At 40.1% G+C, this 12,820-nt stretch overlaps 1 protein-coding gene across 1 annotated transcript in view; it reads left to right on the top strand.

The window, feature by feature from the left end:
• RIMS1 (regulating synaptic membrane exocytosis 1) overlaps nucleotides 1-12,820 on the top strand; it is a 368,530-nt gene that overhangs the window by 46,077 nt on the left and 309,633 nt on the right. The window contains exons 2-3 of the mRNA XM_025216953.1: nucleotides 210-553; nucleotides 3,328-4,202. Coding sequence (XP_025072738.1) covers nucleotides 213-553; nucleotides 3,328-4,202 — 1,216 coding nt within the window. The 5' untranslated portion in view covers nucleotides 210-212. The remainder of the gene's footprint in view (nucleotides 1-209; nucleotides 554-3,327; nucleotides 4,203-12,820) is intronic.

Raw genomic sequence — 12,820 nt, 5'->3', positions numbered from 1 at the left:
TATGGAGAAGCTTGCACAGCACTTGCTTGCATTATGCTTGCCCCTATTCAGTGGAATTAGCACTTTCACAAGCATGTTATGAGCACTATCATGAACAGTAACATCACCCAATTAAAAAAAGGAGGAGAAACACTATATTTGCACACTAGTATAACAAGCATACAATGGGCTCGAGAATGCTGATACAATTCTTTTTTATCTTCAATTAGGTTATGTGGGTATGCAATTTATGTCGAAAACAACAAGAAATCTTAACCAAATCAGGAGCATGGTTTTTTGGAAGTGGTCCACAACCATCACCCAGTCAGGATGGAGCACTAAGTGACACAGCTACTGGTGGAAGTTCTGACGCACCTAGAGAAAAAAAGGCAAGGCTTCAGGAGAGATCAAGGTCTCAGACTCCATTAAGTACAGCAGCTGCCTCATCACAGGAAATCTCCTCTTCTAGCGTGCAGTCTGACAGGAGGAAAGGAGCAGAAGTATTACAACAAGCAATGGGTCTGGAGCAAAAGCATATTTCATCCAGGTCTAGAAGTGAACCCCCCAGAGAAAGGTAATACAGTATTTCCTTAGACCCTCTATAGATCCACTGTACATGACCTAGTTTCTAAATAATATTACAGATTAGCATCTTTCTAGGAGATTGCTTCTCTGTCTTGCATGCTTTTAAGGACACTCACAATTAAATGCAATAATATGCTAAGATGTATGTTGTCTACAGTATGCAGTAAATTCTATGAAGCCAAAGTTTAACCATAAAATTGTAGCTGCTTTACAATTTTTATGTCCTAGGTATTAATGTATGCAAAATCATAGGCTACTCATTATAAATGTCCCTGTTGTGCCTGTTGGGATTTTAAAAGCCATTTCATAATTGAAAGGAAACTTTAAAAGATAGTATTACCAAAACTTGACCTGAACATAATGAACTTAGTTATTTAAGAAGCATCTCCAATGTTCTTACACATGCTCTTTCATAGTTTTGCCAAAGATATCATGTTACACTGCAATAATTACAAAATAATGGGCCGAAAGACCTCATTAACATAAGATATAATAGTAACTATACAATATAGAAATGATAGCATTTTGTATTTGAAAATAAAGCTATCCATAAGCACTTATAGTAATTAGTATGGTAATGATTCATAGTATCGCCTGGCTGTATGTTGTAATGAATCAACTAAAGAGGAATCTTCTGCTCCTCTGCCTACTAACTGGAAAGTGATAAGCAAACCAAGAGGGAAGGATTGTGGCAGTTGAAAGGTTGGTTGGCGAACTTGAGGGGCAGAGGTGAAAGCAGCTTTTCATGGGGACTACTAAAATGGAAAGTTCGACTGAGCAAGGGTTATTTGCATCTTGCCTACCTGTGGTTAGGTCTGCCCTGGTTAAAGAGGAACAGGATTCCATGAAAAGTGTAGCAAAACCGGTCACATAATGTAAGCAATCAAATTGTCACCCTACCTGACTGAAGGATCATTTCACTTTAAAACTGGTCTTTTGTAACCATCAGTCAGCTGAAAGGCAACAATAGACTAGAAGAGTTCTGTAATTACTGTAGAAGACCCATCTCTTTTGCATGCTTGATAGACTTTTTTTTTCCTGACCAAAAGTAAGGCAACAACAATAGTCACAAATTTGCCCATTCATACAATATTTTTAGTAACTTTTCATTCTATTTTAAAATGCCTTTAAAATTACACTGACATACTTGCTGCAGTTTTCAACACACAGCATTCATAACCAAATGACAGTGGGTAATTATCTCTCACACACACAGTTGTGACCTCTGTCATAAATTGTAGAACCACACACAAACAGTAATGACTATGCATTCTTGATTTTTTTCCTAATCTTCAATCTACTGCCTAACTGGTTTTTACTTTGTGCACCTATATGAGATGTTTATTGTGCAGTAGACTAATTAGCTGCACAATAAATGTGTGTCTGTGTGTGCACCCCTATTGACTTGGAGTAAGTTAATTAACTCTGCAGGAGGATAGTATTTGTAAGTACAAGTATTATTCTTTGTCAGAACTTTTAATCTTCAGCAGCGCACTTGTAGACACTGCCCCAGCAGGGCAGGAGGGTGCTTCACTGTGGGGGCTTCCTGCCAGCTAGCCTGACACTGAAGCACCCTTGTGCCCCAGGCAGCCCCTCCACAGCACGCTGAGCCGGGGGAAGCAGCCCTGGGTTGGCAAGCTGACCCCTTGGGCCCCCTGCCAGCTGGGGCTGCTCTGACCTGGCTCAACGTGCTGCGCTTCTGGGCACACAGGCAAACTGCATGCCCAGAGCAATAAACTAAAGCACTGGAGTTTATTGTGTTGTATTAATATGCATGTGTAGACACGTCCACTGGGACTGTTTTTTGCTTTCTAAGACTGAATAGCTGGAAATGGGTGCCATTTTTTAAAAGAACAGTCATCCAGAGACATATTTAGTGTTACTTTTCCTGTCTGTCAGTACAGTTGTATAAAACTGAACTCATGATACTGAATTAACCCAGCACATGTAAATATTATGAAAAAGGGCTTACTTTTCAAGCAACTTCATTATTGTGTATTTTGGTTATATAATATAATACAGCAAATAATTGTCCTTTCCCATTTCTGAACATTGGATATTCCATTAATTTGTTTCAAAAGGCCTGTTCTGATTTTCTTTATCTGTAGATGCCAATGATATTGGTACTTGTTTTCTTCAGGGTTAAGTAAAATTATGCAAGATAGAACAAATATTATTTTTCTGGATTGATTCTTTTGTTGTACACCTATTAATTCTCTTTATGCTACTACATGTATGAGAGAGTTTCTGTTTGCAATTCATGTACATAATGCCAACATGCTTGAAATGTGGTATGTGTGAATCATTAAGCCATGAACTCCACCTTTCACTGCTGCTGGGTAAAAAATGGATAGGGAAGAATTTTATTTCTCTGTTATCTGCTGTATTTCCAGCACTGATATATCTGATTCCTTAGTGAATCCCATAACAACTAATGTTATGGTTACAGATGATTGTTTTGTTTAACTAGGTTTTGTTGATTTTTTTTTTTTGTAATTTTATGCATTAATTATAGGTACTAGAATATAAAAAGTATTATTTTTACCCTACTTTTTACTTTTTGAAGGGATGGGAAGGAAATAAGGATAATAATGAAAAGATTCATTGTTAGTAAAGTAAATGCCTTTCCATGCCGTTTTCCATAGCTTTTATTGTTTTTATTGTTCCGTAGCAAGAACCTATACAACTCCAGTATGTTTTGCTTCTCTCTGTACCATTTTAATTATAAAGTTTGTTACGTTATTGTACAACTTTTCATGGTAGGAAGAAGACACTGTTGGTTTCAGAACAGAATGGAAAAGGAGGTCTCAAAAGTGAACGCAAGCGGGTGCCAAAATCCTCACTGCAGCAAGAAGGGCAAACTGATGACAGAGAACGTAAAGAAAGGCATGAAAGTCGAAAACTGGAGAAAGGAAGGTCACAAGACTATCCAGACTTACCAGAAAAACTTGAGGAAGGCAAGGTAGCAGATGAAGAAAAGCAAAGGAAAGAAGATGAATATCACACTCGATATAGGAGTGACCCAAATCTGGCAAGGTATCCTGTGAAACCACATCCTGAGGAACAACAGATGCGTATGCATGCAAAAGTTTCTAAAGCACGGCATGAAAGGAGGCACAGTGATGTAGCTTTGCCACATACAGAAATGGAGGAAGCAGAAGTACCTGAGAATAAATTAGGAAAACGCTTGCAATTACAGGGAACTCAGGACAGAAAAACTCTTGTGGAAACTCAGAGATCATACTCTATAGACAGAACAGGCGACATACGAATTTCTGTTTCTAAACAATTTGCTAATCATAGCCCACCAACTCCCAGACATAGTCCAGTTCCAGTAGAACACCTTGAATCCAAGAACCATGATTCCTTTAAAAAACAGAGTCGCCTTGATCCTAGTTCTGCTATTCTCATGCGGAAAGCAAAGCGGGAAAAAATGGAAACTATGCTAAGAAATGATTCCCTTAGTTCTGATCAATCAGAATCAGTGCGGCCATCCCCTCCAAAACCTCATAGAGCAAAAAGAGGTGGAAAGAAAAGGCAGATGTCAGTTAGTAGCTCAGAGGAAGAGGGCGCATCAACACCAGAATATACTAGCTGTGAAGATGTGGAAATAGAAAGTGAAAGTGTCAGTGAAAAAGGTAAGATCTTCATGTATATTATACACGTGTGGAAAAGCATATGCGTATCATGCTGTCACCTTTACATTTTTTATCTTAATCTATTCACATTGGAGAGATTTTATATATCTTGAATTTGGAGTGTAATCTGTTTTTATTTTGCATTTTTAGAGGAGAGATTTCCAAATGAATAACCATGAATGATTTTTCTCTCCTTTCCTTTCTTTCTTTCTTTCTTTCTTTCTTTCTTTCTTTCTTTTTAAGAACTCTAGAAGGGCATTTGGTTTCTACAACTTGTGGTAGCTGTTCTCATTTGCTCATTACTTTATCATATTTTTCAGTATGTGCAGTAATTTCAGTGAATGGAACCAAATACTTAAAAAAAAAAATTAGTTCTGCAAAAAATCAAAGATCATTAAAATTAGGATTCATAAAAGTCCATTATGTTTAATAAAATACCAAGGATTTGCCAAAATGAAATGTTTAGAAGTGGTTAATATGTTAAAAAATTAGGGTATTATTTGGGCAAAATGAGTGGTCACCTAAAAATCTTCTTTCTTTAATTTAAGAATTTGCTCTGAAACCAAGAAAAAATGTTACCATCCTGTTTATTCAGTTTGCTATTTTTTTATGGTTATGTTAAGTAGTGATAAATAATACGTGTGCCTTTTCTGTGCACTTAAAAAGTAACACAAAAGAAGAAATAATTTAATATTAAAGCCATTTAGACGGAATAATCAGGAAGGGCTGTGACAAGGTGCTGCTTTTCTCATTGTTACCGGAACTTGTTTTTCAGTGGCATCTAGATCAACTCAGTGTTTTCTCGGTGTTTAAGAGGAACTAACAACTTTTGGCTCTTTTATGTGTTTTGTAACTTCTGAAGTTGTCTGTGGTTGTTTTCTAATCCTAATGTCAATGAGTTTGTCTTGTATTGCCTTTCATGTCTTGACATTGTTTTTTTTTAACATGTATTTGATTTTGATGCGTTTAAAATCTCTGTGTGTTTATCAGCCATACTTATCTTCTTGAATCTCCCCAAAGGGCTCTCTTTATGTTGATAAAAAGGAACATCACTTCTTTCTTCACATGTAATGTAGAAATACTTTGTTTGAATAGTTGCTTGGTATACCTTTTAAATCAAGTGGTTCCTCAGTGATCTGATTCAGACTCAGCCAGATATTTAAGAAAAGTTTATCATAGAATGTGTATATAGAAGCTATACTTTTCTAGATTTGAATTTTTCCTCATGATGAAGGGTTTAGTAAAGTATTTTACATAGATGTCACATTTTAAATATTTTGAGTAAAGAATGTATTAAATCTACAACAAAAATGTAATTGCAATTTAGATGGTAGGAAAGAGAAATGTTAAAGGGATGTCCAGGAATAATTTGGTAAGTGGACTGAATTGCTTCTAGGTGAGAGAACCTATACTGTTAACTGCTATGTGGTGAATGGCTTTTCTAAATGCTGGAAAATCAGACATACAAAACGGTGTCTCACCTGTAAGAATCTATAGTTAGTCAAATGGTTCAAATCACATTTTAGCAGTGTTTCAATAATTTTGGGTAGAAGTCTGCTTCCCTTTTTACACCTAAATAGTAGCTTTCTAGATGCATAAGTAGCATTTTTCACTTGCGTACAATTTCAGATTTTGTTATCTGGCCAAAAATGGCCAGGTATGTAGCTAGAAAAATGGTGTACAAAGGGAAATAGAATGGTGTCCTCTTCAGAGTAATACTTATGGATGGGCATAGAAAATACAAGACAATGAATTAATTAATTAACTTTGCTTTCTTAGTTGCATGATTATGCTTTGCAAGTGGATGTTGAAATAAATAGTGAATAGTGATAGTTTGTTACCTGCTCTGTCGTGATCTGCAGACTAGGGCTTAAGTTGTGTTTCATCTCTCAGACATCTATGACTCCGATCCTGTTCCGCGTCCCAGATTTTATAGATGTAATAGATTTCAGACATTTCATAAACATTAGGGGCTGGAAGGGACCTCATGAGATCATCAATTCCAGCCCCTCTGCTGTAGGCAGGAAGTCAGCTGGGATCAAGTGACACCAGCAAGAAATACATCCACTTGTTTTTTGAAAGAGTCCAGAGTAGGTGCTTGCACCACCTCTGGAGGGAAGTCTGTTCCAGACCCTGGACACTTGCACCGTAAAGAACTTTTTTCTTATGTCTAGTCTAGATCGGCCTTCTTGGAGTTTATGGCCATTAGACCTTGTAATCCCTTGGGAAGCTCTGGTGAACAGCTGTTCTTCCAGGTCCTGATATACCCCTCTTATGTAATTGTGGGCTGCCACCAAGTCTCCCTCTGAGCCTTCTCTTCTCCAGACTGAAAAGTCTCATGTCTCTGAGCCTCTCCTCTTACGGCCTTCCCTCCAGTCCTTGGATCATATGAGTGGCTCTCCTCTGGACTCTCTCAAGCTTATCCACATCCTTCCTGAAGTGGGGGACCCAATATTGGATGTAGTACTCCAGCTGCGGTCTCACCAAGGCCAAGGAAAGCGGGAGGATGATTTCCCTGGTTTTGGTTGCAATGCATTGGTGGATGCACACCAGAGTTTAGTTTGCTTTGCCAACCACAGCATCGCATTGGTGGCTCATTTTCATCTTGTGGTGAGTCAAGACCCCCAAGTCCCTTTCAGCCGCAGTGCTAGCGGTCAAGGTGCTAGCAGTTGTGTTGCTAGATGTGTAAGGGCCCTACCACTTGTTCAAATTAAAGCTGGTTAGAAACTAGCTATAGAGTTGTTCAAGCACTAACTATGTAGCTGGTTGGCTTTTTATAGTTGGATAGGCATTTTTATGGCAGATAATCACTGCACGTGTGGCTGGTCTAAATTTATTGCACAGTTATCTCATTAATTGCATATGTAATGTGTTGCAGGGGCCCAAGTGATTCTAATTGTAAATCATTACTACTCCTTTTTTAGTTAGTGAAGCTGTTAGGTCACACCAGAAAAAGTTTTGACCCAGAGTTACCTCAGTATTTCTAATATTTTCTAGAGAGCAGTTGATTCTTCTATCAAGCTGGCTATTCTTCTATCATGATTAAGAAGATTTTTCCTATTTCCCCCAAATCAGGAGTCACAGTTGTCAATATCAGCTGGGCTATTTAAAAATGATACTCTCATTGATGTTTCCTATAGATGATGTCTGCTTCTGGGAAAATGTACTCAGGTGAAAATGCAATAGGCAGAACAAACTATCAGATCTCATAATTCTATCCAGCACATTGTTGAGATCTTGTGGAGTAATAAAGGACAATAATCAGATGCAAGCATAAGGAAATATGCTTATGCTAGGTGTTTGTTCATTTGAAATCTTTGGTAGGTTTACTAAGAAATATAAAATAATGAAGGATGTTTAAATGACAGCACTTAATCATTGTCTTGCAATGTAGAGGTACTGTTTTATACCAAAATTCAGATATTTCCTTTTCCCAAAGAATGTTTTTGTATGGTAGTCCTAATTACCTCACCCCTTTTATATGTGAGCATCAGTATCAGGGGGCTGCACTCGGTAGTGGGCATATAATTATAACATGAGGACCCAATCCTGGTCTCACTTATGACAAATCTATAAAAGTGGTCTCAAGAAAGTCGCTTTATTTTACTAAGTGTTATGGAACTTGTCATAAGGATCTTTTAATTTTTCACATTTTTTCTATTACAGTGTTTAACGATCAATTACAGATAGAATTCCAGTTCAGAGAATCACAGGGTAGGTTGGAACGGATCTCTGGAGGTCATTTTATTTTAACTCCCTGCCTGAGGCAATATCATCCCTATCCAAACATTTCCAGACAGATCCTTGTCTAACCTGTTACTAAAACTACACAGTCTTCCACAAAGCATAGGACTCTCATCTGCCACAGGTAAAGTGGGACGACAATGGCAGTTATGTTGTCATATTGCTAGAAGGGTTTGTTTATGCCCGAGAAATCCATTGAAGGTCATGTCCTACACTACAGAGGAAGGCCAAAAACTACCACAGTCTAATCTGACCATGGGGTAAAATTCCTTCCTGACCCCAAGTATGGTGATCTGCCAGATCTTGAGGGGATGAGCAGGACCCTCGAGCCAGGAACCTGTAGGATTTAGTTTCAGCAGAAGTATTGGCAGTCCACAGTCAAAATTTCCAGCCTTGACTGCAGTCAACACCCAGTGCTTCTGAGGAAGGTGGGGAAAAAACTGGAGTCTGACATACAACAACAGTGGGAGGGGAGGAGGGGGTGAAGTTTCCTGGCCCCATGTGTCAGCCAGCAAAATCCAGAAGCATGGGAAATACTCATAGTAGACCATAGGCATAGCTGCTGCTAAGTTTCCATAATCAGTGCTTATCTGACCTCTGCTTGAACAACTCCAATACTGAACATTCCACAACTTCCCTAGGCAGTCTATTCTACTGCTTCACTGTTCCAACAGTGAAGAATTTTTTCCTGATATCCTGTTTTGCTGCAACTTCAAGTTATTGGTCCATGTCCTACTCTTTGCAGCAAGAGAGAAACAGATGTTTTCCTCCTTTATGACAGCCCTTCAGGTGTTTGAAGATCATGTCCCCTCTTAGGTGCATTTCCTATGAGCTAAACATGCATATTTCCTTCAACCTCAACTTGTTTGACTTGCTTTCCAAACCCTTTTTCATTTTTGCTACCTACCTGTGGACCCTCTCTAATTTCTCCATGTCCTTTTTTAAAAGGTGAAGTTCAAAACTACCTGCTATACTCTAGACGAGGCCTAAGCAGTGCCAACAAATGAGGCACTAGCAGTACTTGTATCTTGCACTTAATATTCCTATTTATGCATTCCAAACTCACCTTTTGTGCAACGGTATCACACTGAAGACTCATATTCAGTCTGTGATCCACCAAGACTAGTTCTCCATAGTGCTGTCATCCAAACATTTTGTCTGTGTGGTCTAAATTATTCTTCCTAAAGTGCAGCATCTTGCATTTGTCAGCATTTAATTTCATCCTGTTAGCTCCAGCCCAGTTTTCTGATCTATCAAGAACCTTTCAAATTGTGTTCCTATCCTCCAGTAAATTTACAATTATTTCCTGTTTCACATTGTTTGCAAATTTGCTCAAGAAGCTCTCAATTCCACCATTCAAATAATTAATAAACATGTTTAACAGCATTGGACAGACCTTTTCAGGACTCCACTCAAAATCTCCTCCCATTCCAATATGGATCTATTTTTAATTACTCTTTGCTTGCAGCTATTGAGCCAGTTGTCTATTCACCTTTAATTTTTTTCTAGTCCATTTCTCCAATTTGCTTATGAGAAAGTCACATGAAACTGTCAAAAGCCTTGTTGAAGTCTACATATGCTTATAACCCATTCCCTTCATCCAGCCAAGTAGTTACTTGGTCAAAGAAGGAGATCAGATATGTTTGGCATACTGTCGCAGGGCACAAAAGTGTGCCTGCTCCTTTAAGGGCAGCAGCAGCTTAGCTGGAGAGCCCTGAGAGCTAGGCAGATCTCCACAGCTGGGGATTGTGTGGGAGGTAGGTTAATGGTGGCATTAGCTGGCACCTGCACCCGGTCAGCTGACTAGAAGGAAGCAGGGCCCTGAGTACATATAAGCCCTAGACTGGGGCTAGCAGAGTTAATTATCTGGCAGCAGCCAAGGGGGAAGGAACTCTTGTAGAGAAACTACTTGGAAATGCTTGCCTTTTTGTTCTGCTGCTGGTAGGATTAATGAGCTATAGGAGCTCATAAGTACTTGTGGGTAGGAGGCACATTATAATGAGACTAAAGCTTGCCTTCTTAAAAGGGGTAGAGTGTGCACCACATGGTTATTGTAATTGTTGTGTTTGTTGCCCATGGGCTTGTGTTTTCTGTTGTTATTTGTACCAGTGGACCAGCTGAGGCTATTGAGGAGGAGGAGGTCTCATTGGGACATGCTATGATGCAGACCCTGAGCGCCAGTAGGGGCGTGGAGATGGGGGCTGCAGAAAGCCCGGCGCCAGTGGGGTCATGGAGATGGGGGCAGGCCAAGTAAAGGGGTTGAGTTGGAGCCATGCATCTAGCCCATAAAGCTTAGGGTGTCCTCTGAGATACCTACTTAGCCTGGGACCCAGCAAGGGGTCAGAGAACCTGCGAGCTTTCAGTAGGGTCCATTAGGACCACGACTGAGCAGAAACTTGAGGGCAGCCTCCCTATTTATTATCTATTCCAACAAGACATGGCAGGCGAGAGGAACAGGCACTCGCAGGGCATAGCTGGCATGGTCACAGGCTCCTAGAGGCATCACAGCCACCTCTAGGGACTCCATGCCATGACACACACTTTCTTTTTAGCAATCCATACTGACGGCTCATATTTAGTCTTTGCTTCTCCAGATGCTTGCAAATGGACTTCTTTATGATATGCTCTAATAGCTTCCCAGGTAGAGAGGTAAGACTAACCTAAGTAGTTTTCTGGCTCCTCCTTGCCTTTTTTTTTAAGAGGGGCATTAAGTTGGCTCTTTTCCATTCCTCTAGTACCTTCCCCAACTCCCATGACTTCATAAATATTATTTCCAAGGATTCTGAGATGTTATGCTAATTCCTTCAGTACCCTGGGTTGAAGTTCATTAAACCCTGTTGACTTAAATTCATTCAGACCCATCAAAAGCTCTAAGACTGTTTCTTTTGATATTGTAGTCTTCATCTTGTTCCTTTCCTTATCTAAATTATCCTTGTATCAATATGTGCCTAATCTTAGGCGTTGCCCCACGCAACTTCTGACCATCTGCCCTAGGAAGGAGATTCAGAATGACATAGTTAGGTGTCTAGCATTCTGTAGGGTCAGTGGAGGCACTCTGGAATGACTAAGATGATTCAGGTTTATGAATCTGGGTGATATATATAGAGAATTAGGAGCAGTCATTTGCACCAGAAAGTTAAAGCATAAAACCTGAAGGTGCTTACATGTAGCCAATGGGAAATATTAAAGCATAAAGTTGTGTAGATTCGTGCCCATTCAAGCTATATATTACATGTCCAGTTACTTGTGCTTTATATGTCTACATTTATTTCAGAGAGAGATGTGTACTGACTTTTTGAAAATGGGCAGTTCAAAGCAGGTGATGGTGGTGGTGCCCATCTTTGTCCAGAGCGAGAGAATTGGCACAGGGCATGGGAGATGAAGGTTTTAGACCTTCTAAATGTATTTTATTGCTCAGACTTCACTTTTTCTAGGAGGTATAAAAACCAGCTATAAAATAGACTAAATGGCTGCATCCAGACAATGTACAGTTTGTGGAGCTGCAAACATCCTTGCAGTGCCATAGACTGCATTCATGGAATGTTAAAATTAGCCCTGTGCTGCAGATTTGTAGCACGGGGACAAAACTTGCTACCAGAATTTCCCAGTAACAAACAAACAAACAAACAAAAAAATTGAGAAAAAAGGTGGCATGGTGCATGCTACAATAATGAGTGCCAGAACAAACAGAGGTTCGGTCCTCCAGGGAGACATTAGTAGAGCATCTCTAGTATTTAATTTGTGTGCTCCAGCACACCAGGAGCCAAGAGGATCTTAGAAAGGGCAATTTGCATGAAGCAGGGCAATTTGTCCCTCACCAAAGCACTAGTGCAGAGGCATGTGCTGCGGCACAAAGTAGTGGCACAAATTTTGTGCCACTGCAAGCACATGCCCCTGCACATCTGGATGCAGCCAATAAGGCCATTCTTTATCCCTCTTGGTGAAGCTGGGAAGTAAGAGTCAGGGAAGCCAAAACAAATCTAAGCAACATGGACTCTACCCATTTAGTTCCTTCAGGGAGGGAAAGCTTGGGTTTTGTTTCCTGTCTCCAAGGTCTATTTCAATATTTTACATTATTTATGTATTCAGTAGTTTAAAAAAAACAAACAAGCCTAGCAGCAGGGATCAGTTAGTTATTGTTTTGTCCAGCTAATGGTTGGGCTGTATGCAGGGTTTGTGTGGTTTCAGTGAATTATTGGAATTACAATTATAATTATTTGCAATGAATTAATAGGGAAGGAGCTTAGGCAGGTGTGAGCCACACAAGTGACTCAACGGAAGTGGAGAGGGATCTTGGAGTCCTAGTGGACTCCAAGATGAACATGAGTCGACAGTGTGACGAAGCCATCAGAAAAGCCAATGGTACTTTATCATGCATCAGCAGATGCATGATGAATAGATCCAAGGAGGTGATACTTCCCCTCTATTGGGCGCTAGTCAGACTGCAGTTGGACTACTGCATGCAATTCTGGGCGCCGCACTTCAAGAGGGATGCGGATAACCTGGAGAGGGTCCAGAGAAGGGCCACTTGTATGGTTAAGGGCTTGCAGACCAAGCCCTACGAGGAGAGACTAGAGAACCTGGACCTTTTCAGCCTCCGCAAGAGAAGGTTGAGAGGCGACCTTGTGGCTGCCTATAAGTTCATCACGGGGGCACAGAAGGGAATTGGTGAGGTTTTATTCACCAAGGCACCCCCGGGGGTTACAATAAATAATGGCTACAAGCTAGCAGAGCGCAGATTTAGACTGGACATTAGGAAGAACTTCTTCACAGTTCGAGTGGCCAAGGTCTGGAACGGGCTCCCAAGGGAGGTGGTGCTCTCCCCTACCCTGGGGGTCTTCAAGAGGAGGTTAGATAAGCATCTAGCTGGGGTC

This window comes from Alligator sinensis, unplaced genomic scaffold, assembly GCF_000455745.1.
Source record: "Alligator sinensis unplaced genomic scaffold, ASM45574v1 scaffold499_1, whole genome shotgun sequence".
NCBI lineage: Eukaryota > Metazoa > Chordata > Crocodylia > Alligatoridae > Alligator > Alligator sinensis.
Note: the sequence above shows the minus strand (reverse complement) of the source record. Positions and strands in the feature narration are given on the sequence as shown.